This window comes from Dermacentor variabilis, chromosome 8 (assembly GCF_050947875.1).
Source record: "Dermacentor variabilis isolate Ectoservices chromosome 8, ASM5094787v1, whole genome shotgun sequence".
Lineage (NCBI taxonomy): Eukaryota > Metazoa > Arthropoda > Arachnida > Ixodida > Ixodidae > Dermacentor > Dermacentor variabilis.
The window spans coordinates 25,109,143-25,135,107 of NC_134575.1; the positions used below are offsets into that span (position 1 = coordinate 25,109,143).

A 25,965-nucleotide genomic window follows, 5' to 3' on the forward strand; every position below is an offset into this window, starting at 1 on the left:
GCCCATATCGCGGCAGCCAACACCATCCTATGCCTGGAAAGTTAATTTTGTCATGCAAACTAATTTTCCACCATCCTAGACTGCACTTTTTTCTTTGGCACCAATTTTGCAACTCTCTTGGCACTTCAGCCACATCTAGCTCTTCTGCTAATAAACTCCAATAATCATTTTACAACTCCAATAGACCTTCTGTCTGCCCTTTACGATTGTATGTGGCCTGCCAAATTGCATTTCTACCCCTTTTTGCTCTAGTCCACACCGCTGTCTTTCCGTTAAAGTTATCCCTGTCATTTTTCATTGCAGCGTACGTTGCATGTTTAATAGCTTGTTCTGAAGCTTTTGTTCACCTCTAAGTTTCTGCCTAATAGGTCAGCACTGGTAGGAAGCAATGATTGCACTTTCCTTTCCAGATAGTGGCAAGCTGGCCAGAGAATTGTTTGTAACCAAGTCGCGCTAAGGACAGTCATGCGGTTCCTCCTTGGCTAATGCAATGCTGAGGAGGCACGTGGCTCAGTTGGCAACATTTTTCTTGCCTTGTTTTATACGAGGCTTCAGTTGACATTGTACAACTTTTAGCCTATTGTTTAGATTCATTTCCAAGCTCACTTAATTTTTAGCACTCGGAACTAATATGGAGTTTTGTGTATTACGCCACCCTAAGTTGACGGATGCAGTCTGCCGGACGCATGAAAGAATACAAAATGCAAAAGAATGAATGATGGGGCTTTGAGTATGTTTGGTATGTGCTATTTCTGAAACGCCTTACTACTTGCCTTCTCTTAGGGCAGGCTTCCTTCCTACCAGTTGCTTTATTGCTTGGGTACTTCTCACTTATAAACCTGAAGTCAATGGATAATGTGGTTAACACAAGGCCTGGAGTTGAGAAAAAGTTCTAGGCATGCGTCTGACCTGTACAAGAAGCCATACAAGGCAATAAACTCATTACCTCATTTTATATCGTATTCCTAGTTTCACTGCCTCAAGATTGAAAATCCAACAACAATACCATTACTTAGCATGCAAGGTGCAATCGTCCAACTTTTGCCTGCAAGCACATCTGCAGTATCCCAAATTCGGAGTCCAATGTCGTCCTATGTTTGACTGCATTGTTCTGCATTCCCATGGTTCGATTCCTGCAGTTATTGCCTGTATGGGTTATGTAGATACTTAAAAAAAGCTCAATCAAGATGCAGTGATATTGCTTTTGAGCAAACGAATTGTGTTTAGATGAAACCTTTATTTTCTTGTTTCCGTTGTACTAGTATGCAGAGTAGCTGCACATTTAAAGCCAAGTAAGCCTTTCTTGATTATCTTCTTCCAACCTACTTTGCATCACTTAATTAAATTCACGTGAGCAAATCTGAATCTGGCTCCTGTACAAAGAAACTGAATTTTTATTAATTTCCATCAAATGTTTATCTTTGTATGATCCTTACATCTGGAAACAAGTGAAATGGTGAAATATTCAGATGAACAAAAATTTCGAGTGTACGAAATTTTCAAGAAACAGTAGTTGCAGGAAAGGAAATCTTGTATTCTCATAATTCTTTTCATTTGAATATTGAAGCATTTCAAAGCAATACCAAAGCAGGCATCGGAATGATACAAGCAAAAATGAACATTAAATGGAATGTACGGACAACGCAATATACACTTAGTAGCACTTGTAAGAACTGTTCACATATGTAACACCACACCCAAACAGTACCCATATTGAAGTGGGAACCAACCAATTGCAAAACATGATAAAGCAGGTGTAACATTTAATTATTTCACAGTATTTACAAGAACGTGACTTATTTAAATTGGTGGCTTCATCCCCACGCATGTGTTTTTGCGTAGTGAAGGGTGAGCTTTCCATTGGAACCAAAACACTGCAAAAGGGGGAAAAAAGAAGACAAAAAAATAAAGCTCTTCAATCTCCCAAACAAGAAAAGCATTCCACAAATGAAGAGCACAAACCTCATAAAGGTTGCTGATCTCTTGATCCAAGGATGGAGCAAACGCTTGATTTATGTACAGGAACTGCGCAGGAGAAGCACAACCGTCGTGACTGAGTGCTTTAAGAAATATATCTTGCAAGTTCATTGCAGAGACTATGTAAGCAAGTGTGGCTAAGACATTTTGTCCATAAATGTAGTTTGAATTCAGAAAGAGCAGTGTTCTATTCCAGCAACATTCAGTGCTTCCTGCATTTCATGAAGTCAAACTTTCAATTGAAGAAAGATGGATCAGTACTGTACAATTGGGGCACAATTTCAGTTTCTTGCATGCGTGCTAGGCCATTACAACTGAATGTAAATTATTTGCAGATTTGTTCTCTGTGCCAATGGAAAAGGTTGCTAATAAATGGTGGAAACAGCTAAATGACCACAAAGAGTACAGAAAATGGCAGAAGGAATAGATTTCAAACTTGGGAAGCAACCTTCATCGAAGGAATGTTCCAAGAAATGGCAGCTAAAGCCCTGGTTCTCCAACTACTCTGAATGATTTGGATTGCTCTTCTCTGGAAATCTCATCTAGAGAAGTAGCTCATACATTTTCTCCAGCTTTTGCACACACCATCAGAGGTTTCGTTTCTGCCCTTGGCAGAAATAGTCAGTCAAAACCGAATAATTTATTTGTCGCCAACCAAGACTCAACACTATGTCTACAATGTATGAGTCCACTGCAACACCTTAGTTGAGCCAGCTGTGTCAGACTGGCCACTTCAGTTTCATTTCCATAATCCTTAAAAATTTTCTTCTACTGACAACAGCAAGTTATACTCAGTGTGTGCACTGGTTTGCAAGGCCTATTGTGTGTCACATGTGCCTCCAAGAACTGTGAACAGTCAGTATTTGAATTGTGATAGCAAGTGAAATATCAGCTTGTTGCCTGCACTGTCTGTGTCACCTTGTCTGGGGCCTCTTATGTTTAGTGTGTCTAATCACACAAAAAAAATAATGGGAAAACACAAAAGTGTTCATTGAATTCTCGGAGGCAACAGCCATAATTCCCAAAGTGCATGTTGCATCTGCAGCCGGCTGTGTCAGTGCGTACCTGGAGTGACAGTTGATGAGCAACAGCATGCACGTCAGCAGCATTGCGCACAATGAGGATTTGTAACTTGCTGTCACAAGTACTTTGCGTTGCAGACTTATGTGACGAGCCTTTACTTCTTTTATGTACAGACTGTTCTACCAGTCACACAATTAAAAACTGCCTACATGTGTCCTAAACATTTGTGCTACTGCTGCAAGTCATCGCACTTTAATTCAACGTGTGTTCAACGACTGCAAGTGGTTTAGTGATAATACATTTTGAAGGGGTTTCTTAGTCAGCTGCATTTCAGCAGGCAATTTTTAGGAGAAGTTCTTACACTGAACATTTTGATTTGTATTTCCCACATTTGCTATTGGCTTCAACGTAAACGCTAGCATAAGTGGCAGAGACACACAGGTACCATGATAGATACCAATGATGTGTGCCCAATGCATTTGGAGGTACCCTTACAGCACAATTAAAGCTTTGGGATTTCCTCCTGTATATTTGGTTACTTATATGTTTATCATACAAGAATGAATGAATAAAAATACTTCTGATTCTGTCCACTTCTACCAGTGGTACCTTTCAGTGCAATACGGACAGGTGTGTCGAGAGGCAAAATCCCTGTTACATTATAGTATTCCGTATATGTTAAGACAAAACAGAGGCAGAAGCAGCTCAATGAACCACATTAACGAGCTGGCACGTGATTCGAAACGACTTGGAGTGCTTCCTCATAGAAGTATATTTAAAAAATAAGCATCACATATCTGCGTTACACACGGTGATGGGCCTCACATCTTGCAGCAGCTTTGTGCTGTTTGAGTGAATACACTGAGAAAGTTAAGTTTTAAATGCTTTGCAGAAATTGTCTGGTACGTTTCCGCCAGAAAGCAAAACGAAAGAAGAGAAATACCAGGGACTCCGACTGATCGAGTTTGAGGTATCTTCTGACGAAGTCCGCGATGTCCATAACTTTCGACGTTGGCGCAACGGCCCACTTTCTCTTGAGCATGATTGGCGCGTCGCCAGTCGCCTTCAGCAGGACGTCAACTGCAAGGCAAACGAACACGGTGTTCCAAGTTCGTGCTTACATGTCAAACTGCACAGGCCACCGTGCGCCAACGCAGTACGCGAGTACACGGTGGCTACCAAATCGCGGTCGCTCGGGACACCTTCGACTGCAATCGAATTTCTCGATCGCGATTGGCTACCTTTCGCAGACTGCGCGAGTGAGGCACTCGGGATTGAGAAATACGATTCCGATCGGGCCCGATCGCGATCGAAAGGGGCCGCGTGACTTGAACCGTGCGTATTTCGAATGACAAACTACAAAGTTGCGGGCAACTCGATGTTGTCGCGAGTCTTGCGCACGAGTGCGCCAACCGAGAGCTGTCAAAAGAACGCACTTTTTTTCTTTTCACTGCTGTTAGCCCCGACCGAATCGCCGCGGTCCCGCTGGGCTTCTGTCTTTTCGGGTGACGCGCTAGACTCCGAGGTGTCCTCTGCGGCGTTGTCATGATTCCCAGACTCTGTAGCTGGGCAGCTTTCGGTCTCCTCCGACATGATATCAAAATCCTTGGATCGGTTTGGCTTTCGACTTGAACTCGCCTTGTGCGGTTAGTCAACTTTCGTATGCCTTTCGCAGCCAACGCAAATCGTGCTGGCGGCAAGCATGGCTGCCGAAGCTGGAATGGAAGCCGTGGGTTGCGACGACAAGTTAGACGAGGATGGCAAAGATAGCCCAGCATCCCCAAGTGAGGCAGTTCCCACGACGAGTACGACGGCAGACGACTACGCCTATCGGCCTCCAAGGTTGGGAACAACGCTCACTTTAGCAGAGGCGGCTGATTTCGCGTCGAACGGTGCCGTTCGCCAATCGCAGCTTTCATTGCGAACTCTGTGGTTCGCTTTCCCTTCCGCGAGCTACTGGCCCGAGTATACGATGCGCGATCACTTACTTGTGAACAGACTTAGCTGCTTGATTTTCTCTGGAGCTCGTGCGGAGTCCGTTTCTTGCAGATGCGTTGTTCACACACGTTTTGGAAGACACGCGTGCTTGGATCAACAACTTCGGAAGAACTGTATTTCATACATTCCTTGCAATTAGTTATATAGTGGAAGTACGATAGTGCAAGGGTCATTCAAAACGTACATTAGTGGAGAATTTGTCTATCACTGCCACATTTCTTTATTCATTTGTCATCATCTTGGTCACATATGTCTTGGTTAGCGTGATAAGTGACGACTCATGTTCACAGTTGTACGTTGTGATACCCAGTTAGGACATCCCACAGAGTCTGCAGCCTGTGCTGAGAATTACCTCAGTGCTTGCTTGCTTTGGTCTGCATAGTATAGAAAACTGAGCGAGTTGGTATTGGTGAAGAATAACGATTGTATTGAGACAGGTATTGGTTCATGTGGCAGTAACAACGGTGCACTGTAGACGAAGTAAGGCGTAGACACAATACTTCTTGCCTTTGTCATCGTTTTCTGTGCGCTTTTATTGGCCATGCTTTAGTCTGAATGAGCTTTTTTGCGATATTTCATGATTGCGTGTTCACGACAGCTTTTAACGTCATAATCGTAGATCTAGCCCGCTCAGTCACTTCCTATGCAGCAGTTCGATCGCTTCATACTTGCACAAGCTCGCCACAGTCTTTCGATTTCTGCAGCCTTCGTGCGCCATACCTGAACCTAACTGATGACTAACCTAAGTATTCTCATTCACTTTCGAATGTTAGAAGGAAATTTATTTGAACATACTGCTTGCCTCACATTTGAGGCTGTTGCAGGAAAGGGGCAGGATACATAATCAAGAGAACACAGTTCAAGTACTAAGGTACAAATACCTCCTTGAGTGATCCATTCGTGGAGCACCCCTTGAATGCTAGAGGCGGTTCCAAAGAGGGGTTCCAGAGGAATGAGGCAGCCAAGCATCAAACACCACTGCCTATCACGAACAATATCTGCTCCGAACTATGTTGTCTGAAACCAGCTAGGTGGGTTGCTAAAAAGTGCGAAGCAATTCTTTAAACGTGTTCCAAGTTTGTGACTTACTTTGTGGTACGACAAAAGTTGTGTATAAGGTAGGGGCCCCTCTTTTAAACTCTACGTAGAAAAGCCACTGTTACAACTTATAGCAGCCTCTGATTGGCTGTTACTCTAGTTGTCGTGTATAGTTCTCAAAAGGTAAAAAAGCTTCTGTCCTTGTCTTACTAGTTCCATGCTTTTGTCATTTCTATTCTGTCTTTATTTTGTTTTTATTTTTTGACATAAGAATTAAGTCTTTTTGCCTACATTGGGAATCAAGGGAAACTTGGAATTCCAGACCAGAACGAATTCTTCAACTGTGAAGCTTTTGTCCTGAAAACCCCGTTTGCATGTTTTTAAAGCGAAAGCTTTACTGGCCGTGACTTTGCGATCTCGCCGTGGCCGTGCTTCGAGGAGGCACATGACGTCACACCGCGTTCCTCGTCGTTGCATTCGCCTCCGCTCGCTTCGCCAGCTGCATCGCATGCCTGATAACATGTCAGAGAATTGAAAAGGAGAGCTCTCGTGCGCCGCAACCGCAGTTGAGGTGGCAGTATGGACGGCGACAATTCTGATGAGCAGGAGGAGGCCTGGAATTGACATCGTAACGAGATGAAGAAGAAACGAATTGCCCAGGAAACAGACGAACAGCGCGCCGAACGACTGGCTAGACGCCGCAACATAGCTAGACAACCAGACTAACCTGGACTTGCAATCGAGATTAACCAAGGCCAACCATGCTATGCCTTAGCTTTCGCTACGTATATCCTGGCATAGCTGAGCTTAGCCACTGCCAATTTTTTTGTGGTTGTGCTACAGTTGGGTGGGTGACAATTTTTTCTTTTCACAAACTTTCCTCCACCTTGTGGGCTTCTGCAGAACTGATTTGCCACATTATGAAGGGTAGGAACTGTCAGGCAGCAACTAGCCCATGACTAGCATGCACGAAGAAGATTAATGGGATTTCATGGCATGGGGGACATGCTGTCGTCAATGGCATTTGCAATATAGTAACCACTGCGCAAATTCATGTGTGCTTATGTGCATGTTCAAAGGACCTTTTACATGAGCCAAATACAGCACACATTTATGATGACTCATGTTTGCTTTGTTGTAAATTTGGCCTTGACTTTTCATCAGTAGCTCAGTGCCTTCGATGGCATTGTCCTGCTTAGTACGAAGTCAGGGGTCCGACTCCCGGCACCATTTCACTGGGGGTGTCATGCAAAGAGTCTGATTTACTGAGTTTCGGGTGCACGTCGAGAAAGCCCAAGGTGGTGAAAATCAATTCAGAGCATTGTCTACAGTGTTTCTCACAGTCTCGTTTTACTTTGGGAGGTTAAGAAGCATCATTCAGGTCATTGAACTTCATGCTATCCTTGTATTTTTTACTCCTCAGTGGTGCAGATGTCTTCAAGTGGCACCAAGGTCGCATCCATGACAACCAAGTCAAAGTTTGGACGGGCACAAAGCGACTGGAGCCAGATGGGTCCACAGAGGAGACAGAGCTGGTGGAATCGCTGCGAAAGAGCAGGGCCGACACATTAGGGCGCGTCGGATCGCTCAGACCGTAAGTCTCGGAGCGGCATGCCACGAGGTCTGGGACTGGGACTGGGTTTTCCCGCAACTTGGCAGCTGCGGGAAAACTAGAGAAGCACGCACCTCCTCTTGCCGTGCTTGTCTGAGGCTGTATTATGCGACAATTATGGTATTCTTCTGTTCTTATTTGTCCTTCCTCACTGGCCAGCACGATGCCTGGCCTTCATTATTGCCAGTATCTGGCACTTGATGATGCAACAGGTGATAAGGAATTAATGGTATTAAAGGCAAAATATCCTTACATAATATGGATTCTCGTTTCCATGCTGTGAACTTGTATGGCACAATCTATAATTTGCCTTTTAGTGAAAAATTATTCATCAGGTGTGTTGTACGTTAGCTCCTGGCTATTTAAAACACTTTGGGCCACATATTTTTGTTAGAAGTTGGGGAGTCTCACTCGTGCTCTTGGAAAAAAGGAACGACAACACAGTAGTGCGAACAGAGCATTTATTGCACTTCCCACATTAATGCCTGCTAGCTGAATATGGGTGCTTGACAAATTGACTCCGACTCGCTGCGACAGGATAGCGAGCAAATATGTTCACCCCATGCTGGCCACCAACACCTAAACGTTCGCGTGCATGGTCATGTGAACGGTGGCACATTCGAACGATCGTGCTCATCCATTCCGGTGTCCTGCTCCTAGGTCTTTCACAGAACGGTACCGCGAAGCAGGTCGGTCGCGATGCGCGATGAATCCGCACCATTTGCCGACCCCCAAGCCAAGGAGGAAAAGCCTACTCCCTGTCGTGCCCGACTAACCCCGCTGTTAGGTGGCATTAGCAGTGCAACACTCGCGCCATCCCTCGTAATACAGTAAACTCTGAGTTGTACAAACGTTAGTTTAATGAATATTTCAGAATCACGAACATTCAGAAAATCCCCGGCAGTTTTCCTATGTATACTATGCAAAAATCTTTCATTTAAGCGAATTTCTGAATAGCGAATATTTCAGTTGAACGAACTTGATCAGTGGACCCGAGCTCATTTTTCAAATCTGTTTAGCGAAGTTTTGTGTTCTGCAGTGCTGGCGTAGCCGATGCCCGCTGCCCCCGAATCGCCTCTCCAGCGATGTAACAGTAACACCAGTTACAATTAGAAACTGCTGGCATAAATCCTGCCTTTCCCACTACGCGGTGAAAACGAGCAACAGGAACAGGAAATGTTTAATAAAATCACGTGAACATCTGGTTTAGTCTCTCATTCAGTGCATTGTCCACGTACAGGACGTTGAATTCAATGAAAGCTTTACCACAGGAGCTCCTATATATGCGGCCGAATCAGAAAGTATATGCCCCCCCCCCCCCCCCCCATTTATTAAGCCAAATTACGGCTGTAAACGCGAAGTGAACATCTACATTCCCAGCGGTGGATCTTTCTTGTACCGGCCCGGCCTTATCTGCCGGTAGCTCCACAGCGTGGCGCTGCTGTTGAGGATGGCACTGCTGTTGAGGATGGCAGTTGTGCTTCACACGTCCATAGTGTATGAGCAACGAAGTGCGATTCGTTTTCTATATAGCAAGGGATGAATGCCCATCGAAATTCACAGGGAAATGTAGCCCACATAGGAGGATAGGTGTCTTGCTTTGAAAAGTGTGAGGTGGTGGTGTGAGTTCCCAAAAAGCCATGAAGGCTTGCATGACAGTGAGCGTTTGGGGAGTTCGTGTGCGTCGCTGATTGACGACAGGGGCACCTCAAATTTAGTGCTGCGTTGGGACAAATGGGGTCTGAACCGGTGTGGGGACTAGTATGTGGAAAAATGGTGTAAGATTCTTAGAATAGAATGTATATTTGTAATTACCTGTATGTACCCTATGTTGGCTAATAAAAAATAGGGGCAAAGACTTTCTGATTAACCCTCAAACATGGGAATGGAGAAATAATTTTTCTCGGCTACCGTAGCACTGATTTTAATGAGGTTTGTTGCATTAAAAAAAAAAATGAAAATCTAGTGACTCTAGGAAGCAGACTTTTCATTTAAGTTATCAGTTTCCTTTCTTTAAATGTCGAAACTTACAATACTTCAAATATCTTAAGTTGGTTATCAAGTTTACAATTATTGGCAATTCTGTAAGCAGCTACATTGAGCCGCCTGAATCGGACAAAATTTATGTATTGTACAGGCTGTTGTGAAGTGTATCGCTAATTTGTGAGTGGTATTTTTTTGCAAAAGCCTTGTAAACATTTTATCGATTTCACATAAGCTATAAATGTGTCCACTTCAGATGCTCTCTTAGATGCAGCTTACAGAGTGGCAATATCTGTTTTTTTTTTGGTGCACGGTTATGGGCTCGTAAACAAGATGTTTTAATTCTTATTTGCCAATTTCATGCAACTTCCTTAATAAAAAGAAATGAAGCCATGAATCAAAATATTTCTTCCTTCATTTGTAGTAATTGAGCTTTCTTAAATGCAAGAAATTTCACTCGAATCAATTAAGTGGCTGCGCTTCACAGGTGGTATTTAAATATGGAAACTGCGCTTGGCCCAGATGTAAAGCTTTGTCTTAAGAGGAAGCTTTAGCTCGGGTGTGCTCCTATCTAAACACATGTAAAAGGAGAATTCTTTTTTCTCGGCAACCACTGCACCAAATTTGACGAGGTGCGTTGCATTTAAAAGAAAAACTTAAAATCTAGTGACTGTTGGCTTCGAATTTTTTTATTTTGGTCGTCAATGTTTTATTAAAAATTGTCAAAAACCTAATATATTCAGAGAACGAAACCATCCAGTTTACAACGCTGTAACTCAGCAATGAAAAATGACATCACAATTATGTTAATTGAATCTAAAAGTGCATCTACAGCGGACAAATGTGATTTGTTGCACATGAATGTCAGAAAATTTAGTAATATGGAAATACGGTTTTTGCAGAACTCTTGTAAACAATGTCAGAAATTCACTTAAAATATAAATTCACATATCAAATTTGTCCACTTTCAGTGATCTAATGGATGCCGTTTACAGAACTGCAATATCTGTTCTTGTTGCAGAGCTATGAATTTGTAAACTTTATTCTCCTATGTTCTTTTTTTTTCAAACTTTCAAATTTTTGAAAATTCTTGTAACAAAATTCAGGCTATAAATCTAAGTTCCGCTTCTAACATGCATTAGAATTTAACTTTAACTCTCAAATGCAACAAATTTCATTAATATCTGTCCAGGAGTTACCTCAGAAAAGAGTTTTACAGGTATTTGAATAGGCTGCATCGGAGTTGGGCCCGAGCTAAAGCTTCCTCTTAATGAGCTCATGCATAGTGTATGTGTAAATGTCAGCATCAGCTGATAAGCCACGCCTTTTATTCAAAACCTATGAGCATTTTTTCATAGGTGTGTTTCATCATAGATGTGTTTGGCTGTAGATGCTTCATTAATTGAATTTAATGAGAGCCTATTTTCAAGTTCAACTACCTTTAATCTGAATTGCATTTCATGTTCTCACTAACATATTGAGATGTTTATTTCTTTTGTTCTATAAATTACTTAAGTTTAGAATATTCTAAGTTGGTGGTTCGTTGTCATCAGTTTTCGTAGCTGTGACTAATTATCATGATCTCCCTCGTACTTTATGCGCTTAGTATAGTTTATCATGTACTTTTTTTTTTCTGACTACACAGTTTAGATATTTCATGCGTTAAGCTAAACCAACATTTTTGGGGGGCATTTCACAGCTATAAAGTGTTGTAAGCCTAATGTACTTCTTTGGTGAATCAGAAATTACAGTAATCAAATCCCCATGTACTTTCTGCACAATGATTATTGATATCATACTGAGTTGTAGATTTATTTTGGATTTAAAGTGTGAAAGGTTCCCAGAGAGCTCGTTGCACCGGTAACGTTAGTCACAACGATTTCTTGTCGCTGCATTGTCACGTGACAATTTTTTCTTCACAGCATCGACGTCTTGCAAGCCCTGTGGGACGACCAGGAGAAGAGAGTTGTCGTGACCAAACACAAGGTACATATTTCATGCGCCCCCCTTATCAGTTGCTTTGAGTTGTTCGCGATCGCGTTAGACAAACAAAACATTTTGTCGTAAACGCAGTGTTACGATAGCCACTTAAAGGGACCCTAAAGTGAGAAATGATTTCTTCTGCATCAGTAAATTACCGTTCTACAACACCAAAAACACAACTCTTACAACAATAAGACGTTTGGTGAGCCAGAAGAAGTGCAAGAACGAAATACGGGTGGCGACGCCTACTTAAGTTCCCGCACCTGGGGGCTGTGACGTCTTGGATTTTGATGGCATCTTCTAGGGCCTAATAATTATATATAGCGGTACAGATTGACTACATTGTGTTCTAAAGGAACCAGATATTAAACATGGCAAGTTTCGGAAACCTTTATTCAGCCAACGCGGCCCAAATGCGAAAACATACTTTGGAATCCCTGACGTCACGCTGACGTACCGGTGCTGGAGTTTCGGCGCGAAATTCAAATGCTGATACTTGGACCTTCATTTTCTCATCTAATAGTCAAACTATTTTTTTGAAATGAATGCCTGCAGGGTTCTCAACTAATGCTTCATTAGTATAAACTGATTTATTGTTTCGCTTTAGTGTCCCTTTAATCGCAGGTTGCTCACTCCTATAAACTAAGCCATCTGCTGGCTTCCGCAGCTAGGGGCACCGGGTGTGCGCAGCCAGGCGTGTGACACTCGATATGGGAGCATTTTTGGCCAGTGTCCCAGAATGGGCTTGTGTGCTGCTCGGTAGGTGCCTGGACAGCCAATCAGAACAAGAAGCCAGAAGTGAACGAGTTGGCAACTAAGCATCAAAGAAGTATGTACAGAGAAGTGAGAAAGTCGGCGTCAAAAGCAGCTGAGCATGGAGGAAGAAGTGAAGCGACTAAAGTGGCACCAGAGAGGAACGCATTGGGCGAGGGACGTTGAGTTGCGCAGAAGTGAACATGTTTAACACCCGTGGTGTTAAGCAAAGTCGTTTCAGTGAACGTTAAAAAAAGCTTCACTTGTCACTGACTTCTTTCTTTGCACTTTTTTTCTTTTCCCCCACTCTTGCAGGGCACCTACCTCAAATTTATGGGCACAAAAGTGGGAGACAGGACGGTGCTGCACCCACTGGAGGCCCTCTTCCTGCTGGAAGCGGTGAGTTTCCTCAACTAATGTGGCACTCGAAGATTAAAGTTTCAAGAAAACACTTTAAATGTGGCTAGCATCGTGCTTAGCAAGTAGCCCTTGACTCATTTCTGCAGCTGCATGGTTTGTTGAGGGTTGAAAGAGTTTGAAATACGTTTTTTTTAGTGCCGTCAGAAACTGGCAGTCATTGACGTCGCACACGACTTCGCTCAATATGGCAAGTCAATTCTGCAAAATTCTGTGAGGTGGTCGTAAGGGCAAGTTTCATGGCAGGAAAAAAAATCCTCGGCAACTCTTTCCACTTTGCGTATTCCCGCAGAACTGACTTCATATTCAGTGTTGCCCACGTTGAGCTGTCGTTTAATTCAGCCTCGCTATGCAATCTGCTAGCCCCCTGGTTAACTCGGATTGTTAAGAGCAACTGCCCCAGGGAGGCATTGAATCTGGTTGTTAGACCCTCGGACCAGGTTGAATTTTGTTCAACCATGAAGCTTTGTTTCTGAGAAACCTATATAAGCTTTCTTTATTGTTATTATTTTTGTTTATTGTTTAGTGTTATGAGTACTGCGTCATTATCTGTTACAAAATGTGCCAATTGTCACTACATTCAAATTAGCAGTTGTTGATGCAGTTTGCCTGTTGGCCATCTGCAACACCTGGAAAGAAAGGTGTTTTACGGTGCGATCATCAGCACAGTCGATAACTCAAACGCACTTGTATTTCCCCTTGCCAGGTTCCCAAGTGGACTCTTAATGCTAACCTCGACTCTGCCAACTCAAGGGCAATGCCATCTTTTCTGCGGTAGTAGCCACGGTTCTTCAGCAATGCTCCTCAGTGATTCGCGACCTATGAGTTTATATCAAGCACTTTCGCCGTCACCCTAAACTCTAGTGCTAGAGGGAACGGGCGCATCTCAAGCAGCTGTGTTATTAGAATTGCTGAGGGGTGCTATCGAAGCGACGTGACAACTTAGCTTGAAGGGCGGCACTGTCTTCTGCTTAGCGGTGTAAAGTAAACAACGAGCTGAGGGCACAGTTGTAAATTCGAGTCGACGTTGTTGCTAGTGCCAATGCAGTGACGTTGCTTTCCTGCATGATTGCAGAATCAGTTGTTGCTGACGCGCGATGGCACCTCGATGAGCATCTCGGAGTCCTACGAGGTTCTCCTGAAGGACGGCGATGACTACGACAAGTACCTCGTCTACTCGCATCTCCTTAGGGCCGGATACATTGCTATTCCACACAAAAAGCAGTGAGTATTTTTTTATATTCTTCACTTTGTTTTCAAAATGAAGCTTCACCTCGAGGCCACGTATCCAATTTTTCTATTGAGATGCGCGGGATACACAGAACTGATTTGAGTGAAATTTGTTACGTTCTAGAGATGAAGCTTAATTATGCTGACTCTAGGGGGCAGTATTTTTATTTCGGGCCTAAAATTTTTTTACAAAGAACTACCGAAAATCGGCAAGGTAGAAAAAAAAAAGTGACCAGAAAGTTCACAAATGCGTAACTCTCTATAGAAAATAGATATTTCGGTTTCATAAATGGCATCTGTTAGAGCATCTGAAGTGGTCAAATGTGACGTATGAGCTTGCAGCTTTTGTGAATCTCTTACACGGTTTTCAAAGGCTCTGCTAAGAATCTTAGTCACAAATTAAGCCTGCATACCTCAGACTGGTGTGCAATGCATCTCTATTTTCTCATTTAGATATCTCGAGAGGTACAGTTTACAGAATTGTGGTACACGTCTTTTATTTGAGAGTTGGAGTTGTATGCTTGATGCCGCAGTTTTTCCAAGTGTTGTGATTTTCAAGAACTTCTGTAACAAAACGTTATGGCCTAAATGAAAAATCTGTTTCCTAAAGTTGGTAGTTTCTAACATTTTCCTTTAAATTCAACAAACCTCATTAAATTTGGCTTGTGGATGCCCACATTTATGTAGACAAGAGCATCTGCGACCTTTTTGTTAAGCTGCAGCTGCGTTTTCCAAATTGTGGATTGTGACTGCGGGTAGGTTGCCCCTCTACAAAGGGGTCTTTGGAAACGCCTTGAGAGCTTCAATAACAGTTCAAGTAAAACCTTGGTGTTGGTTACGCATTTACACTATGCTAAGATGACCTGCAGTGAGCTGTTGTCACATTATCCAAGCACAGATGATATGTCATAGCCAGAGTGCTGCTGATGTGTTGTGTAAACCAAATAGTTTAATGCAAAGTGAATGCAGAGTGTGTGGCTTGACTTCGTGATCAAACAGACCGGCAAGTTTGTACATTTAGATTTACCACTGGTCTCTTATAGCACACTCTTTAAGCACAAAAATGTAGTTTATGCACGGAGTTGGAGGTAGAAACGAGCAAACAAGAAACATGGCAAAATTCTTCTGTGTGGAAGCAGCTGTATACACTGCCCATTTTGTCACGTCAGGTGGCCGTCCTTGGTGATGTTGATACAATAATTGTTGCAGGGAAAGCTCCAAAACATCAACACCTGCCAAGCCAGAAGCAAAGAAAGTAAAGGATGAGCCACATGAAAGTGACGATGACGTGGTCTGCCTGGACGACTCGGACGACTCGGACATCTCCATCATCGAGGTGATTCCGGCCAAGTTGCCCAAGCTCGACTCTTCCATCACAATCATGCCGGCGACCAGCCCAAAAAAGAGCCTGTTCCCGGAGAAACGGCCTGCCCAGTGTGCTGAACTCTCCTTCCCAAAGTATGTCGCCGGTCAGTTGCTGACCCTGAAACGGCCGCCTCGGCACCTCCTTCCCACTAATGTGTACCCTTCGAGAGAGTGGTACGAAGTCGACACCGCCGGGTGGAAACAGGAAGAGTCCATCAGGGAGAAGCGGAGAACCAGGGGCTGGTATGAAGAACGGCCATTGGCAAATTGGGACCAGAGGCACAACTCCGGACGAAGGAATCCTGCCATCCCGGAACTACGGCCAGACCCTCAGTGCCAGGGCAATGGAGAGGCGTGGCAGGCTGCAGACGCATCGTCGTGGCATGCCACAAATAACTCCACACCAACAATTCCGGAGCAGCGCAGAGATGGCAGAACATGGAACAACTCGGACTCTGCCGGTTACCGCACCGGTCAGCCTCGGGGCGCGTACCAGGGTGGCAGTGGACCATGGAACAACATGGCGAGGCCACCATATGACGCGTCTCACGACCGGCCGTGGTGGTCGGGAGGAGGAGGAGCTGGTCAGCCACAACCTTGGAACCTCGCCGACCCTCGGGGAGGGGCCAACCTGGAAAGAGTGCCACCACCACTGCCTTGGGGGCCGGGCCAGCCTTGGCGCTCCATGCCACCGCCCCCGCTTCCACCGCTCCCGCCACTGCTTCCAAGCTGGCCTCGGAATCCTCAGGAAGGCGCTCCGCATGGTTCTGGCAATCAGTACGGCTACTTTACGGAAACGTACGTGAGCGAAGCGTCGCAGCGGAGCCAGGAGTCAAGGCGGTCCGGATCGAGCTCTTCATTCCACTCCGGACCGGGCCGGCCAGACCGGCCGAATCGGCCAAACCAGGCATCATACCGAAGAACAGTGCAGAGGAATGACAGGTATACTTGCAGAGCCTGACGAAAATTTTATAGAGTGAAGTGGTTGTGAACCTGGGCCATTAGATAACCAAGGGTTTCACGGGTGGTGTTTTTAGGTTTTCCGGGGGCTTTTAGATGAGGTCAGTAGTGCCAGTCGTCAAAATGTTCTGCTGCTCTCTGGGCTCAACCACGTTGCTAGCCTCACTGAATTTCTGGGTTCATCGTGAAGAGTCGTGCATGTACTTACACTCCATTTCATAAATAGCAAGACAATGCTATGTAGGCTAGAGACAGATTTTCCTCAGTACTCGTATTCGCAAACAAAGAACATAGTGCATCATAGATGAAGGAAAGATACGGGTGTGCATAATGTAATTTGATGCAACATTAAGTCTCATACCTTTATGAAGAGAAATATGATGTAATTATTACATGTGAGGCGGCTCGGATCTGAATCTATCACCGGACAAGCAAGGCAACACCTTTCTGCAACTTGAGTCCACAACGCGCCTCCTGCACTCATGAACAAAACAGTATGTCACATACTGGTAGCACGAAAGTTTACAGATATGATTCGAACATAACCTTTTGTCCACAAGGTCGTACTTGTAATATGTGCAGTATTCCGTAGAAAGCATTGCAGGTCGAAAACAACTGCACTGTGAATGAGCCGAGTGAAACTTATATGACTGCGGTGACTTAAACAGCTCCAGCAGCGCTGCCTGATAAGTATGAAGTCGAAGTATATAGAGCACTCGTTCGCGCAATGTCCACCATCTTCTCCACACTCTGATCTCCCACTAACCGTTCCTCGCGGCAGCCCCCGCCGAAACTGGCACGGAAGGCCGCATCGACCAAGCCACTGGCAGCGGAGCGGGGGTCGTGGTGGTCCCGACGAGGAAGACTATCCCTCCGCCTTGCCACCCTTCCCCGCGGAGGCGACCAGCTGGACCGAGCTCAAGTCTGGCCAGACTCAGGCCGAGCGCTCAGCGGCACTGCTGGCTTGTGAGGGTGCCGTCCTCTGGAAAGGTTCCATCCAGCCCCTGGTCGTGCCTACACGGGATCTCTCGATACGTGAGTGGGTTGCTGCATCCACTGCCGTTCAGACACGCATGGATTTTAAGCCAGTATAACAGTGATAGCGTATTTGTTCTTTGAAGAGAAAATGTGCCTTATATGGTACCTAATGCAGGCATCCATTATTGAAAGGAAAGTCTAAGGGAAATATATTTGTTGTTTTCATTTAAATGTACAGGTATTAAGGAAAAAGGAAATGAAAGAGGACGAGAAAAAAAAAAATACGGACTTGTCACCGGTTTAAGCTGCTGTGAGTGCTTGAATGCTAATAAGGTGTTCCACCTTAAAGGATAATGCTGTACTGATAGCTCTTAGACTGCTCATAGCTATGTCTGAAGCGTACCATTCTCTCAGTGGTATAGGACGTTATGTTCAACGGATTCTTTGATTTACTTGAGTTTCTTTGATGTAGCCATTTGTTATGCACAACTGGGTGTGCACTTATTCGTGTCCAATCCTCCATAATGGGTGTGCGCCACTATGATGCAAGAGGCGCAGAATCCTTAAGTGTAGCTAGATAGGTGTCGTGCTTCTCTGTGCACACACCTGTCATCACCATTCTTCTCTTAACACGGATCATTCATTGCCTCCGTCCTTGTGACGTCGCTGCTTAGGCGTCCGACACTGCATCCACCCAACTTGGCGTTAGCATTTCGCCGTAGTTTTCGAGCAGTGCAGTTTTCGTAAACTGAAAAAAATTGCACAAGATTAAAGTTTCGACCTTTGCGGTGGATAAACATAGGCATTGCATGAAGTTGCACGTTGCGCAGAATGTAACCAAGTACAATTCCACGCATCACCTTTAGTTATATGGGATTTAATACACAGCGCTTGATTGAAGCTTCGCTTCGGATGGATTTCCAACATCTGTGTTACATCTGCATTATTATAATTTTTTTATATCATTCTGAAGCCCGATTTTGCCGCACGCAAAGGTAAGGTCATTCAAGTCCTTCCCAGTGTAATCGAACGTGCCTCTGACTAAGAAGTGACTAACAGAAGAACGTAAACTTAATTTTCAAATCAATCAGATTCAAGTCCGGTGTCTCTTTAGTGGGTCTGGGCACCCGCCGCGGATGCGGTTCCAAGACCTTGTCTCGAAGCGGCTTCCTCGGCTCGCTGGGCTGCCCAGAGTTGTGCTGTCAGGTTCGAGCTGAGCAGTGCGGTCTTCCAGCGCGAGTAGAGGCTGGCGGTGGAAGAGACGGAGGGTTCGGTGGTGCCCGACTTGTTTGTTAAGTCCCGACACTCCCATAACATGTGATTAAGTGTGGCAACCTCGCCACACGATGTGCATCTGTTGGTAGTGTACATGTCTGGATACATGACATGCACGAGTCTGGGGTTTCTGTAAGAATCCGTTTGTAATTGTCTGAAGTGTACTGCTTGCGTCCTCTCTAACCTAGCGTGAGGGAATGGGTATACGCGTCTTTGCAACTGGTAGTGTGTCGTGATGTCGTGACTGACTTTTTTTTTTTTTTTTTTTTTTTTTTTTTTTCATGTTTCAGCGGGCATTGTGTCTGAGCTTGTGATCCTCAAGGAGGTCGACCTGGTAAATGGCGGACGGCACACAAGCAGCCCAGCGCTCGATGGCGCCGAGCCCTTGACGCCAGACCTGGACGTGTATTTGCCTGGCACATCTTACACCAAGAGGAACCCTGGAACTCCAGAGTGCCGAGTCTGCATGGTCAGGTGAGACAGTTTTCTCTTAAATGAAGTCTTCTCTTGGCACAAAATGAGCGCTGCGAGGTTGCTGGAGTGGTATTCTAACAGTCCACATCGACTCAATATTTGCCGGTAGTGTCCCTTTGGGTGTACCTTTAACCCCTGTCTGGTACAAGGATTCCTGTCCCGACAAGAAATATCTTACATAGATAAAAAAGAAACAGAATACTAATGTTAGAAATGCAAACGGTCTGCATTGAATAAGAAGAAGAGAACTGAGAGGCCCGATTCTCGTGAGTCGAAACCATATAAAGCCGAGGGAAGCGTCGGGGAAACTATTTGTTGTTTTAATTGAAATGTAGAAGTACTACGGAAAAGGGAAACAAAAGTGGACTAAAAAAACAACTTGCCATTGATGGGAGCCAAACCCACATCCTAAGCACTATGCACGTGTTGCACTACCAATTTGCCTACAGCGCGACTGTTCCCAGGTGCATATTCTTGGGTATTTGTACAAGATCTAACACGGGGAGTGTACAGCACCAGTAATTTCACCTGTGGTTTCCCTGGCAGCTTCATTGTCTCTTGGCCTTATGTCGGCATTGTCACTTTTGGAAACCGCCTATAGTTAATGTGCAAATTGCATCTCCAGCAATCTCAAGTGAGGAGCTCTATAATCTCATAAGGCCTCGCTTTTCCATCCTGCGAGTACCAAACTCTCGTCGTGGCCGCCAAGAATTACTGTCGTCTAGTTCAATCCAGGCGTCAATGATAAGGAGGTTGTCGACTCTTTGCTGCAGATAAACGTTGTTCTTTCCAATATGTGGTGTTCTCCTCCCTGCTCTTGGGACAAAGAAACGACAACACAGTAGTGCAAACAATCACAAGGGCATTTATTGCACCTTTCATAGATCAATGCCTGCTAGCCGAGTTGCTATCCACAAAACATGCTGATGGGCGCGCAACAAATCTAGAAGTCCGACTCACCGCGACCGGATAGCGAGCGAATATGCCCCATGCTGGATCCCAACGCCTGGTCATTCGCGTGTACGGTCACGCGGACGGTGGCGCGTTCCAAGGCGGCCACGCGAGGCGGTCTCGCAGAAGCATGGGTCGGCGGCGCGCGGCTTGTCCACGCTGTTCGCCGTCCCGCCGGGAAAGAGACAGCCTGTTCTCCCCTGCGCCCCCAAGTAACCCTGCCGTGAGGCGGCGTTAGCTGCGCAACACTCGCGCCATCTCTCGCACTGCACCCCAACCACATCGACCGCCGCGGGCATCACGCAGGCCACGCGGCGAAGCCGGATTACAGGAGACGCGCCATGCAGGAAAAACATATCAGGGGACGCGCGAGAGTCGCGCATCACCACAAATACTACTACACGAATGGCCATGTGTTGCATTGGGTCTCTGCCGTATCTATGAAGCCTCCTGCCCAAGGCTTATCCACTGCCTCGAGTGGCACAAAAATGGTCTTGTGTAACAATGGGTGGCCATATTTCACATTGTTGTGATTGCAAATTAAGAAGCACAAAGGACCATGCGCTATTGACTCCAACAGCGACCACTTGGACTGAAATCGTGACACCACCTTGAGTGGTTATCAGTTCACGAAAAAAGCCTTCCATGTGTCACCAAAAACTCCACTAGAAATTTCTTTTATTTTTTGCCTGTCTTTAGTCATCCCGGTGCAGGAAATGTAAAAAGTTTCACTCCAGTTATGAAATTCTTCTCTCCTATTGTTGATGCCATGACTGTTTGTCATAAGTTACCTAACCTAACGTAAGTTGCAAGCATGCCACATCAACCGGTGCAATAAATCAGTATGAGAGATAATTATAGCTCTATGACTGACCCACATGGCTTGGTTTGCCCACAAATTGTGCATTTTGATGACTGTCGAGCAGTTTCTGATGCTAGTGTGTGTGTGCTGTCGTGTTGGTGACAGTTTTTGTCATGGCCATTACAAAAAAAAAGATGGGCACGCTGAAACTTGTCCACCGATCAGTTTCAAAAACCACAAGCAGCTCATTTGTATTTGCCAATCAGACGCCAGGCATACCACAAGAAAGCCACCTTTTTTTTAGGCCTAACACAGTGGTGGATACCCGACGACTGCTTTTGGCTGCCGCCTGAACGATAACTGTGTGTGCCACTTTCTTGTGGACAACAAGTTATTTTCATTACTACATCTGCTTGTTCCCATCAAGATTACTTTTGTGATGAGCGGCAGCCATAGTGTAGCTTCACTTTATGGCTGTTTTGATTGCATCATGCCACGCCGACTTTCATTGCTCGCAAACAGCACGTGTGGTGGCAGCGTGGAGCCCTTAGTACAGCTGTGCTAGGCGCTTTCTTGTGCATAAAATAATTCGTGTGAGCCAGCCTTTACTGTTCCCAGTGGAATTGCAACGTCTTCTATATCTGCGGCAGGTGGGAAGATGGCCCGGCCCGGCTGCAAGACCTGAAACGTAGACAGGCGACCGTGACGGACAGCGCTCCCCTCGTGTTTGCGACGGTGGACCACGGCCAAGTGCATCTGTATGCGTTCGACGTGATGGAGGCGCCTCGTTTCTTTCCGGCACCCTGAAGTCGGAAGTCGCTTTGTTCCAGGGTACGAGATCCTCGCGTGATGCCTCGATATTGCGTGGGTGGGGGAGACTATGTTTTTGGAACCTCATTAGATCTCCAACTGGTCTCCAAGCCGCCTGCTTTTGCCCGGCTGAGATGTGCCAGCTTCCGATTGCTGCAATCGCACACTGCCACTAGGTTGTACATCAGCAGGCAAGCAGAAAGAAAAAAAAAAATTGCATATTAAAGAGAGGTAGGCCCCATTGCTACCAAGTTCGAACTTCAGCAGTGCTGTTTATAGCGAGTCTTGAATGCTGTAGAAATTTTGTATACTGCATAATCGAGTATTTTTTTATAGTAACGTTAACTGGAATGATTGCGGGTACGCGAGGCTAGCAATGCAGTCTTATTAGAAAGGTTTTGCACTTTGTTGCAGTGTTCCCCATTACCGGTATTGCCCTGACTTTCTGCCAGCCTCAGCCGTTGCCGGTTAATTGACACTGTGTATACCCCTGGTATGGATTAGCTAGTGCGTGAAAAAGTGCCAGGGAACCAGCTTGACACATGCTAGCATGGAAGTAACACAATGGCACTTGAAAGGTTCACCTTGTGTTGCTTTTTTTTTTCTTTTTGCTTATGCACTTATCAGTGCACCCTTTTTCTGCTGGATGCCGCTGTTGGAAACTGTGTTCGTGATGTCGTATATGTCTGTGCGTGTGATCACTATGTGTGCTGGGTTCGGTAAATGTTTTTCTCTGGCTAGTTGGTTTACGCCTGTGAAGCTTAACCTCCTGCACAAAAACGCGCAGCTGTGGTCAAATGAACAAACACAGATCAGATGGAAAGCTGGTCTTCTAACTTCATTTCGTTCAGGAGCGTTACAACAGAATTCTTACGCTTACTGAGGCAGGAATCGACTTGTTTGAAATGCTTGTTAAAGGCTGACGAAAGAGCCCGTCCAGCAGAATGGTGAAGCTGCCATCCTTTAATCAGAAGTCGGAACAGTCAGCTGGGATGCGTCTGCCTTAATACACAGTCGTGTCCTGTAGGTCATGTTGCTCACCTCAGTCTTCTAATGACAGAATGCTAAGGAATGCTACTGTAACGCTTCTGAAAGAAACAGAGTTAGAAGATCCATGCCTCATCTTGTCTATGCTTGTTTTTTTCATGTGTTTTTCATTTGTTCATTTCTATGCTTCCACACTTCCGTGCACAAATCACCTGCATCATTAACAGAGATGCAGGTGTTGCTTCACGTGAAGTTATAAAAAAACATTGACGTGCTCTTGTTAAATCACACTATCTCCATATTTTGTTTTTTTTTAATTCTGCAGTAGTTAGAAAGTTTACTTAGGAATATTGTGGATGCAACAAAGCCTGTTTCCATTGTACTTGTGAAATTAGAGCCCACCAGAGATTTGACTGGGTTGTTTGTCTTAAGCTTTGAATCACACTGCATTTTCATTGGCTTGGACATTTGCGAAGGATATGTAGACCCGATTTTTTTTTTTCTATACTCCAAAAACTGCATTCATTGCATTAACTTTAGTGTGAGACGAGCAATGAATGTAGGCATTGAGATCCAATTTTCAGCCAGATGCTATGCATGCGTCAACTCTCACTTTCCTGAGTTATGCTGCACGTGCGAATATCCCCCACACATCGCCACTAGAGCATCTCATGCCAACAATTGAGCATGGGTTTGAAAGAATGTATTCATGGTTTGTTGACTTTGCACACCTGACTTGAAAGATCTGCAGGCTTGTCTTTAAAGGGCCCCTAAATTACCTCTGGCATCTTTTATTTTTACATATATTAAGTACATTCTGTAAACAAAAAACGATCACATTTGGCAAACATAGCAATGCTACATTCCTCAGGGACGCCAGAAAATAAACAATCCCGTGCTCCTCTTTGGGCTTTCTCGGTCCCTTCTTTGCACACTGCAAAGCCAGCAAGGTCATGTACGTGACATCACCTGGGTAAAAGCCATCGATTGGCTGACGAGAGCTGGCCGTGTATTCTGAGAAGGGAGGGGGTGCTTGCCGATCGTGTGCCACCCAGTCTTCCGTGAAGCTTCCATTCAGACGGCATTGTGCAGAAGGTGACCAGCGGGTGGGACAATGGGCGATCCCTTTTGGTTGGTTGACGCGACTCGTAGCCTTCCAACACTGCATGGTGTGGGCCGGAGCATGTGGCGAGGAGAAGAAAGCACCTCGGGGGGGGGTAGCGAGATTTTGAAAGGTTTTAGTGCTGGTATGCAGTGGCCACTACGTAACAGGATCTTGAGTTCAGAGTGGTTTAGGCGCCCTTTAGGATTGGAACCGCTCTTGGAGACGGAACTTTGGAAGACGAATATCTGTGCTGAAGTCAGGGTTGGTGCCAAGAGGATGGCACAGTTTATTTAGTTTTTCGAAGCTATATTGCCAACTGTCAGTGCAAAACTTTTTTTTTTTTTTTTCACTGTGCAACTGCGTCAACTGAGGACGTTGGAGAACCTGTACTTGTGTGAAGTCGGGAATCGTCGTCTATGCAGTGGACCCCCCAAAATATGAGAGAATTGTGTCTGTGTGTGCCCAGGCCTGTAGTGAATAGAGTAGACATTCTCCTGTGTTTGGTGGAACTTTCGGTAGAGAACTGATTCATTTCTACTTGAAGCACGATGTGCTATGTTCCACCTGCATGCAGCGCTGCGAGTGCTAGCACAAGTAGTGTGTACAAATGTATATAAAATAAAGTGGCCCCACACATGTAAATGGGCAGGGAGCAGAAACGTCGTGTCCCTAGGCTTTCCTTTTTGGCTTGTAGATAGCCTATTTAAGACATATGCGATGCTGTTGTTCAGCTGTGTTTATTGCCTGCTGTGTGACCAGGATAATCATGCAATTATAGAGAAAGAAAAGCAAATTAAGGCTTTAATGAAGTGAGCTAGCGGGTCAAAAATTATGCATGCCACCAAAGTAAGAATGACCAAGGGCGTAGTACCAGCATTATTGTAGTCTAACTCAAAGGAGTCATTATTTGAGGACTAACTGCTCATCGTTTCTTAGTCCCCAATCAATTTGCAATTTTCTTTTTCCTTACTTCCTAAGGCTGCTTTAAAACTCTTTCATCAGTGATGCGAGAATTGAGCCAATCTTCTGCCCTGAATTTGGTAACTGCAGAAACAATTGGTGCCAGCCACTGATTGTCGTCGTTACTCTGCACAAAGTGCCCTGGAAACTGAACTGCCTCCTTTCTTTTTCTACTGCTGTGTGGCAAGGCCAAAGTGACTCAGCATTTACCTTGCAAAACACATATGGCAGCATCCCCATGATTTTGTCTGGTTATCATCAGCAACTTACTTCCTTTTACATGAAAGAAATTGTATAACAGCAAGGTCTGTTCCTGTCATTTTCAATGACTTGTTTCCATAAGCAGCTAATCCCAAATCCCAAACTGAACTGCCTCCTTTCTTTTTTACTGCTGTGTGGCAAGGCCAAAGTGACTCAGCATTTACCTTGCAAAACACATATGGCAGCATCCCCATGATTTTGTCTGGTTATCATCAGCAGCTTACTTCCTTTTACATTAAAGAAATTGTATAACAGCAAGGTCTGTTGCTGTCATATTCAATGACTTGTTTCCATAGGCAGCTAATCCCAAGTCATTGTACAAGTTGTTTATTGCACAGTATTTGCATTTGACAGATCCTAAACCATAATAGCCTTCATGTTCAAGGTAAATTTTGTGGAATATGTGAGCATTGTGTACATATTGAAATCATGTTGCATGTGCAATTTAATCCATCTATTGAAAATATGATTTTATAGGAATTTGTAGCTTGCATATTATTTGTATATGATCAAAATGATGCAAAAGAGCAGCGTTTGGTAATTCTGATGGTTTTTCATGGTTTACACATATGTCCAACAACTTTGGTTATGTACTTTGTGTCCACTTGCACATCTAGCTATGTACAAATGAATTCATTAGTATTTTGCATGCCACTCTTGCTTTTGCACCCCTAGTAAGATGTACATATACTGTCTTATGTTTACATACACACCCTGTAAACATCATATGTCACCTTGTGATGTTCACATGTCGGGTCGATATTTCATATTTACACAGAATACATCTGTTGCTCACCCCCTGCGTACGTTGTATTTCTTGTTTGGCCTCACGACGTCTGACACTCGACGGCGTGGATTAAACAGTGTTCTCTCTAATCTGGGTCCCGCGCTGCCAAGTGTTTATAAATAGGCGCATTGCGTGGGTGCAGTATTTCGTGTGTCGGGTCGCGCCGCATGCTTTTGGCAAACGTCGCACTCGTTGCTGGAATGAAAAAAAAAAAATTTAAAAGAATTGGCTCGTTC

At 44.8% G+C, this 25,965-nt stretch overlaps 2 protein-coding genes across 2 annotated transcripts; one reads left to right on the forward strand and one right to left on the reverse strand.

Moving 5' to 3' along the window:
- Positions 1-1,746: 1,746 nt before the first annotated feature.
- On the reverse strand, positions 1,747-4,627 carry Atg12 (Autophagy-related 12). The gene is made up of 4 exons (XM_075701467.1): positions 4,437-4,627; positions 3,944-4,080; positions 1,963-2,025; positions 1,747-1,874 (listed from the first exon to the last, which is right to left on the reverse strand). Exons 1-4 carry the CDS (start codon positions 4,591-4,593, stop codon positions 1,815-1,817), a joined length of 417 nt encoding a protein of 138 aa, XP_075557582.1. The 5' UTR covers positions 4,594-4,627; the 3' UTR covers positions 1,747-1,814.
- A 1-nt stretch (position 4,628) lies between these two features.
- On the forward strand, positions 4,629-25,744 carry Tsen54 (tRNA splicing endonuclease subunit 54). The gene is made up of 9 exons (XM_075701462.1): positions 4,629-4,842; positions 7,460-7,630; positions 11,554-11,617; positions 12,683-12,766; positions 13,860-14,008; positions 15,224-16,321; positions 17,121-17,374; positions 18,883-19,066; positions 21,470-25,744. Exons 1-9 carry the CDS (start codon positions 4,703-4,705, stop codon positions 21,624-21,626), a joined length of 2,301 nt encoding a protein of 766 aa, XP_075557577.1. The 5' UTR covers positions 4,629-4,702; the 3' UTR covers positions 21,627-25,744.
- The last annotated feature ends 221 nt before the right edge of the window (positions 25,745-25,965 follow it).

Bases quoted from the DNA above. Each gene is read 5' to 3' on its own strand.
- Atg12 (XM_075701467.1), bottom strand. From the start codon at position 4,593: ATGTCGGAGGAGACCGAAAGCTGCCCAGCTACAGAGTCTGGGAATCAT. The intron at 4,081-4,436 runs GTGCGTTCTTTT...TTTGCCTTGCAG, and splicing joins CAGCAGTGAAAAGAAAAAAA to TTGACGTCCTGCTGAAGGCG. The intron at 1,875-1,962 runs GTTTGTGCTCTT...CCCCTTTTGCAG, and splicing joins AGATCAGCAACCTTTATGAG to TGTTTTGGTTCCAATGGAAA.
- Tsen54 (XM_075701462.1), top strand. From the start codon at position 4,703: ATGGCTGCCGAAGCTGGAATGGAAGCCGTGGGTTGCGACGACAAGTTA. The intron at 4,843-7,459 runs GTTGGGAACAAC...TTTACTCCTCAG, and splicing joins TACGCCTATCGGCCTCCAAG to TGGTGCAGATGTCTTCAAGT. The intron at 11,618-12,682 runs GTACATATTTCA...CCACTCTTGCAG, and splicing joins TTGTCGTGACCAAACACAAG to GGCACCTACCTCAAATTTAT.